The sequence below is a fragment of the Leptonychotes weddellii genome, chromosome 5, assembly GCF_054177405.1.
Source record: "Leptonychotes weddellii isolate Sample4059 chromosome 5, ASM5417740v2, whole genome shotgun sequence".
Taxonomy (NCBI): domain Eukaryota; kingdom Metazoa; phylum Chordata; class Mammalia; order Carnivora; family Phocidae; genus Leptonychotes; species Leptonychotes weddellii.
In genome coordinates, this window is record NC_138373.1 from 46,857,064 (window position 1) to 46,864,811 (window position 7,748).

General features: G+C 42.3%; 1 protein-coding gene across 2 annotated transcripts in view; it reads left to right on the top strand.

Moving 5' to 3' along the window:
- Window positions 1-7,513, top strand: part of MCM10 (minichromosome maintenance 10 replication initiation factor) — a 22,991-nt gene extending 15,478 nt beyond the window's left edge. For both annotated transcript variants that reach the window (XM_081820594.1, XM_081820595.1), the window contains exons 10-16: window positions 858-1,057; window positions 2,494-2,594; window positions 3,255-3,365; window positions 3,451-3,568; window positions 5,205-5,433; window positions 6,539-6,680; window positions 7,311-7,513. In XM_081820594.1, the coding sequence (XP_081676720.1) occupies window positions 858-1,057; window positions 2,494-2,594; window positions 3,255-3,365; window positions 3,451-3,568; window positions 5,205-5,433; window positions 6,539-6,680; window positions 7,311-7,498 (1,089 nt within the window). In that variant the 3' untranslated portion in view covers window positions 7,499-7,513. The remainder of the gene's footprint in view (window positions 1-857; window positions 1,058-2,493; window positions 2,595-3,254; window positions 3,366-3,450; window positions 3,569-5,204; window positions 5,434-6,538; window positions 6,681-7,310) is intronic.
- The last annotated feature ends 235 nt before the right edge of the window (window positions 7,514-7,748 follow it).

Here is a 7,748-nt window from a genome sequence, read left to right on the forward strand (position 1 = left end):
TTTTTTAAAGATTTTATTTATTTATTTGAGACAGAGAGAATGAGAGAGACAGAGAGCACATGAGAGGGGGGAGGGTCAGAGGGAGAAGCAGGCTCCCTGCCAAGCAGGGAGCCCGATGCGGGACTCGATCCCGGGACTCCGGGATCATGACCTGAGCCGAAGGCAGTCGCTTAACCAACTGAGCCACCCAGGCGCCCTAGACCTGTTTTGTTCATTCATTAGTCAGTGGGCATATTATGACTACTGCTGCTACAAGCATTCTTGTACAGGTTATTATGTGGGTGGATGAATGTTTCCAGTTTCCTTGGGTATATAACCTGGAATTTCTGGGTTGCATGGTAACCCCATGTTTCAGCTTTTGAGGAGCAAGCAGACTGGCTTCCAAAGTGTCTTTTGCATTCTCACCAGCAAAGAGGAGGGTTCCATTTTCCACATCTCGGCCAGCACTTGTTTTTGTCTCTTGCCGATGACAGCCATCCTAGTGGATGTGAAGTGGAGCTACTTAGAGCTCTTTGAACAGATTAAATGGCAAATTTCGGTTTCATCTCCTTTTAGTTCCCTCATTCCTGCCTAACAGATGAGCTAGTGAGCAGGAAATAGCAGAGGGAAATAGCTGGGAAAAGAGGTCTCAGCAGGAAGTGCCTGACAGATCTCCACATAGCAATGCTGTCATTAAAACCCCATTGTTGCTGCATCTAAGGGAATTTCAGGGTAGTCACTGCATAGCTGCACTTGAGGAATGGCCTTGGAGCTCAGTAGGAGGGGCTCTGTACTCAACAGCACCCCTGAAGCTGGGAGAAAGGAACAGTGTTTATTGACATTGTCGCCCTAGTCCTGATGCAGCTGCTCTTTTGCAGAATGACTGTGAGTACTGTCAGTACCACATCCAGGCCCAGTACAAGAAGCTCAGCGCCAGGCGATCCGACCTGCAGTCCACCTTCTCCGGAGGACGAATTCCAAAGAGGTTTACCCGCAGAGGCACCAGCCTAAGAGAACGGCTGTGTCGGGATGATTTTTACTATGGAGGGGTTTCTTCTGCATCCTATGCAGCCTCAGTGTAAGACATTCTCTGGGGCTTCTTTTGGGACAGGGATCTTGCTTCTCTCCTTATGAGAATAAACCCAGTGGTTGTACTTTTCTGTGATGGTCCTAAAGGACTTGTACAGGTTTTATCTTTCGTAAACTCACAGTCTGAAACAAGGTAAGCAAGGACCTCCTTTATTCCCAGGTAGAGAGGAAAACACAGGAGGGGGGAACATTAAGTTGTGTCATGATGGTCTTTAACATAGAGCCCACACTTCTTCTTTGGCTTCTATGTAAATAGTGCAACTTTGTCAGGGGTGATTGTATGGCCGTTAAAAGTATGTTAATCCCAGTGTTGTCATCCTTTAAGTCATTTTCCTCATGACTTCCAGTGAGGTGGCAGACCTCTTGGAACCCACATTTAACTCAGTGAATTAATAGCAGTGAAGCCTTAAATAGGAGTGGGATGCTGCTGAGGCAGACATTCATGGCCTCTCTTCTGGGGATCTCAGGCCCTCTATAGAGTCTCCGAAGTAGGTGATCAATGCCCTTGTCACCGGAGGGAAGAAAGTACATCTGAGGACGTGGCTGGTTCAGGACCTGTTACAAAGGAGCTACCACTGGTCCCAGAACAAAACATTTCTTTCCCAGGCTAACAAATTGGGCAAGAGGACTTTCACCTCCTGGCTAACTTGTCATATTGAGCACATTTTTAAGATTTAAAATAATGCCTGTATTTTTCCAGACTGCAAAAAGCAATACTCCTGCATTATAAAAACATATCTGTATATATACAGTTCAGTCAAAAGGAGACTGTAAAAACTAGGTGTAATCCCACTACCAAGTAATCGTTAGTTCCTTGCTATCTCTTGAACACACGTGCACACACATGCACACGAACACACACACACAGCTGTATATGCTTTTAGATGTTTTTTTCCCATATGTATAAATTTCCAGTAAGATAAAATGAGATCATACTAGATCTATACTTTGCAACTCCCCCCTCCCCATAAAATAATTAATGCTTTCCTTATCGAATATGCACTTACGGCATTATTTTTAGTGGCCACATAGTCTTTTTTTACGTGGTTCTGTGATAAAACCATTCCCTATGGTATTTCTAACTTATAACATTGCAAACAATATTTTAGCCCATTAATATTCTAAGTTTTTGCCTAGTCCTTAATTTCTTTAAGATAAATTCCCAGACTACTTGATCAAAGTGGGGTATATTTTTTATTTCTTTTGCCATATTGCTTTTCCAGAATGGCTTCCACCAAATTGGCAGGTTGCCTGACATAATGCATTCACCAGCTATGCTGTAGGATCGTGGTATTAAAGTTTCCTTATACAGTGCTTTGAGAAACTTTGACAGATTGTAATAAATGAATACTTCTGTGCCTTTACCTCATCAGAGCATTGAATTTTAGTGACTTTCCTTTTGGGGGGTGACTCTTGTCATTTCAGTGCAGCCGCTGTTGCTCCTAAAAAGAAGATTCAAACCACTCTGACTAATCTGGTTGTTAAGGGGACAGACTTGATCATTCAGGAAACCCAACAAAAACTTGGTAACTTTGTTTTTCGATACCATATTTCTTTCTGCAGCTTAAAAATGTAGTCTTTAGGATTGAAAATGGTCACAGTTGTTCATGCCCTAAGTTGTAACTATCCACTCTTCACTATAGTTAGTGAGTGATGTGGCCTAAGCACATCAGCCTGCTTGGCAGCATCTTAAGGAAAAACAGCATATTAATCATGGCTGAGTCTTTGCATCAATACTTTGTAAATTTTCTTGATGTATCTGCTCTAATTCTTAATGTCCAGCATGAGAATCGGTAGTATCAAGTTCCTGGTCAAACCCATGGAACCTTCTCGTTAAAACAGGTCTAAGTCAAAGAATGGCACCTCTGCCCTTCTCACTTGGGGCTTTGTCCATAACAGTGGTGAGGGCCTAGCACAGACCCTACCCATAGCAAACATTCCAGACAGTGTAGGAAATGACCCTACAGACACTGGTGTTCTAATCATCACTTGAAACAAGATCTTTGTCATGCCTTTGCAGTCCTACTAATCTACTAGAGGCTAAGGATTCTTATTTTTCTCTTGGCATTCCATCTACTTCATTTACAAATGACTAAGTTGTGAATGCAGAGTTTTAAAAGTGATGCCACATAATCTCAAACTGCCAGAACTTTGAGTCCTCTAAAGCTGATGTTTGTATATTCCAGGAATACCCCAGAAGAGCTTGTCTTGCTCTGAGGAATTTAGGGAACTGATGGATTTGCCTACGTTTGGAGCCAGAAACTTAAAACAACATTTAGCCAAAGCCAGGTTATCAGGTAGAGTCAGCCTTCTCCTGCTCTAGCCCCATGTCTGTGTTCCCGTGGCCCCTTGGAGCCCCTCAGTCTGTGGTTTGTGTTTCAGGGGTGACGGGGAGCCTGAAACCTACTTTCCAGTCTATCTCAGCATCAGCCCTCTTGAAGCAGCAGAAGCAGCATGTGCTGGAGATGAGGAAGAAGAGGTCAGAAGAAATGCAGAAACGGTAAGATATACCCTATTTAGATAGCTCATCTCAGGGATCCTCCTGTCTTAATGGATTTAAGGGATCAGAATGTCTTAATGGATTTCCAAAATGTGCCTTTAGTATTTGGATGGTTGGCTACCTTTTTAACTTTGAAAGTTCAAAAGTGATTTTAACATAACCTAAGAAGATAGCCTTTCTAGTTCTGTATTTCTGACACATGATAGTGAATCTGAGACTAGGTGGGACAGGTTACAGTAATTAGCACTCCGAGGAAGAAGAGAAAGAAGGAACACTTGAAGAGGGGATTGTGAAAGGGGAAAGCGCATGTTGACCTGTTTCCTCTCATTTCTTATTTCTACCACAATTTGTTTTTTAATTACTGGCTAGGCCAGTGAGTAGATTTTGCAGTTTTTCAGGTAAATGGTAAAAATGAGGCAGTGAAAGTGGAGTCATTGTAGAGGCAAAAACAAGTGGAAAATGGTGCAGAAGGTAGATGAATCAAAGATTCATAACTCAAGTTATCAGAATAGTGGTAAGAGTAACAGTTTATAGATGCTTAACATGTACAGAGCATGCTATGCACCGCATACATACAACATCTCATTTGGGCCTTACCGTTATCTGTGAGGTGCTGTTATCCTTGTTGTATGAGTCACGTAACTGAGCGCCAGAGAGCTGGTTGGTGATGGGGCCCAGGTTTGGACTCATACCTGTTCTGCCCCTGTTAAAACAGTTAACGCTGTCCCAAATCTGGGCCACTGAAAGGTAGATGGTTCAATAAACAGGAAAGTCAACTTTAAGCCACCAGGAAATTCTCTGGAAAAATCCAGAGCATAGATTTGGCCTCAGGCAGGTGAATTTGAGGTGCTGATGGAATATCTCTGGAGGCATTCTTCATGTGGCTACAGATGATATAAATAGATAGATGGAGTTCTGGCCTTGTGTGAAATAGAGGGCACCTGCCCATTGAAAGGTATTACAGTTGGAAGTTTTTCATAATTTTGCTGGCCAAATAAAACATCTCTTTGGGCAGGTCTCACAGGCAGGTTGCAGGAGTGGGCATGTGGTAGTGAAAAGAATCCTGGCCTGGGGTTACCTGGTACTAATCCTCAGCCTGTCACTTACGAGCAGTAGGGTTTTGGGTTCAATTTCTTCACCTGTAAGATGAAAGTCCTGGACTAAATAGTTTGTGGCAACTGTTGTTTTTCAATAGGCCTTAAGACTATTTACAAAATGAATCACCATGTGGATTATAGTGTCTTTCTGTGAAGGACTTTCAAACGTATCCTGTGTGTTATCGCTCCCCAGTAAACTAAAATACAGAGAAATTCCGTGAGTTCCTGAAGGTCCTAGCTAACCAGAGAGCTAGGAATACAGCGCACATCTCCCCTTCAGGGCTGTGTTCTATAGAGAGGCACCGCTAGAAACCGGTTGGCAAAAATAGTAATCATGTTCTAAATTGGTAAAATAGTGAGAGCTTATCAATGAATAATCAGTTAACCGGAGTTAGCAAAGCCAGCATGTTCTCAGTGTGTGCTAATCTGAATTCTTGACCAAGGAGGGGCAACTACTTTACTAACCACTACTTATCAGCTGGTGGCCTTGCCTGCAGTGTCCCAGTCTGCATATTTTGTGACTGCGTATTTCTTTAAAGATTTCTCCAAAGCTCAAATGGGGTTGAGAGCCCAGCTGTGCCACCCTCTTCTCAACGGGCCCCTTCTCAGTCTCTGCAAATGGGGGCTGCGTTGCCCGGCCTAGAAGGAACACCAGCCACACACATACCCAAGCTTGGGCGAGGCATCTCAGAAGGAGATGATGTTCTCTTTTTGGATGAGTCGCCACCACCAAGACCAAAACTGAGTGCTTTAGCAGAAGCCAAAAAGGTAAGTGGTATCTATTTTCAACATTTGAATTTGCATTCTGTAGGACATACCTGGAGTTGCAAACTTTATATGTCTATGATCAGGAAAGACCGTAATAACTATTTATTGATCATGATAATTAGAGTCAAAGGAATTTCAAGCGATGATGGTATCAACATAATGCCATTGATTTAATCCAAGAACGTTACCCATTCTCAACACTGTTCCTTGTGAGGCTGAGGGAGATGGCCTAAACGCTGGCCGGCCTGAGGGAAACAAGTTCTGGGAATTGTTAAGGCAAGACTGTAAAATGGTGGTTGAAAGAATCCTTCTTTAAAAGAAATCTTACACAGGAGCTAAGTTGCTCTGATTGACGTAGGAGTTGGGAGTGCTCAGAACCCCACCCCACCCCTTCCTGAGTCACCCTGAGCCCTGACGAGAGCCTGTCTTCTCTTTGTTCTCATTAGCCGCTATCACCGCATGAAGGGCAAAGGCTAGTCATAAGGCAAAGCTGCACCTGCAGTAATGATAGTGACAACAGTTGCACATGTGATCTCGGGGTCATGAGTTCGAGCCCCACGTCCGGTGTAGAGATTACTGAAAAAATAAACTGTAAAACAAAACAATTGCACATGTACCCGTGATATATACACACATGTTGTTTACTCCATATAGGTTTGTGCTTTGCACGCATTCTCTCTTTGCGTCTGCACAACCTAGTAAACGGTATCATCTCCATTTTATAAATGTAGAACCTGAAGCTGAAAAATTAAGTAATTTGTGTAAGGTTACAAACTAGTAAGTGGCAGAGCTAGAATCCTATCCTCATTCTGTCTGACTGTAAAACAAACTTCCACAATGTTTATGTGGTTCCTCTGTGGGTCCTAAAGCCCACAGTGTAACTGAACTGTTGAACTTGGTATTTAAATAAGCTGAAACTTTATTAGCTTATAGACCTGTCTCCATGCTTTAAAATTTTAATAACTGGGTTAATAATGCTAAACAAAGAGAAGATATGTTTTGCTGATTTATATTTGAGAACAGAATTCATGGTTAAAAACTAGAAAAGGGACATAGGGCTACAGGTAACTGTCTCATCTTTGACTGTTATCTCCTCTTTTTCTAGTTAGCTGCCATAACCAAATTAAGGGCAAAAGGCCAGATTCTTACAAAAACAGACCCAAACAGCATTAAAAAGAAGCAAAAGGACCCCCAGGATGTCCTGGAAGTGAAGGAACGCGTAGAGAACAACACCTTTTCTCCTCAAGGTACTGTGGATTTCAGAGTTAGCAGTGGGAAGTCCGCCGACTGTGAGGAGATGTTCTAAACTATAACCACCATCCCTGATGCCAGAAGTCATTGTCTTATTTAAACTGGCCTCTCTGTACAATACCTAATAGAATCTCTACAACTGGAACTGACCGTTTTCTATAAGCACATTAAATTGAAATGAAATTATGCACAATCTAAAAACTTCAAAGATTACTCATGGATCTTTGTACAGATATATTAGTATAAAGATTTACTTTGAAAGAAGTAGAATTTCTTTGTTTGCAAATTACCGTTTTTACTTTGAAAACTCTGAAGTTGGCAGTGACATTTTACCATCAATTTATAAAAAGGATTTTTGTTGATGTTACCTATCATCATAGTCCGCTCCTGTCTTAAGGTGGAAGAGATTCTCATCCAGTGGTCAAATCTGCCATCCCCCGTATTGTAGGCCCTACTTCTCCGCTCACTCCTGAGGAGTTTTCCTCTGTTGGTACCTAGTGGGGTAAATGAAATTTGAAGGGCCTGGTGGGCAGAGACGGAAAAAACTGGAGGAAGCTGAGTCCCTGAGGCTCCCTGGCTTCCTGAAATTCCTCTGTGACAGCTGCTGTGTTTCCTTTCTGCTCTAGCTGAAGATGAATTGGAGCCTGCCAGGAAAAGAAGGAGAGAACAACTTGCCTACCTGGAATCTGAGGAATTTCAGAAAATTCTAAAAGCAAAATCAAAGCACACAGGGATACTCAAAGAGGTAAGAGCTCAAAAGGTCAGAAATGATAGAGATGCCCTCCAGACACGAGGTACTTTGTCATGGGACTAAGAATCTATTTCTTCGGCCTCAACCAAGATGTACTTATATGTCTGAGTTGACTTTGAAGAACAGGAATATTTCTGATAGAATTTAGCTTTGCCTCTGTCCTGGAATTGAAGAATATCATTTATCATTATTTTAATGGACCTCAGTGTTATAATAATGTTGCCGCGTAGTTATGGCTTTGAATTGATGTTTAAGCGGTTCATCGCTATAGCTTTCTTTTCTGTCCTGCTATATGGGAAGGGATATTTTTTTT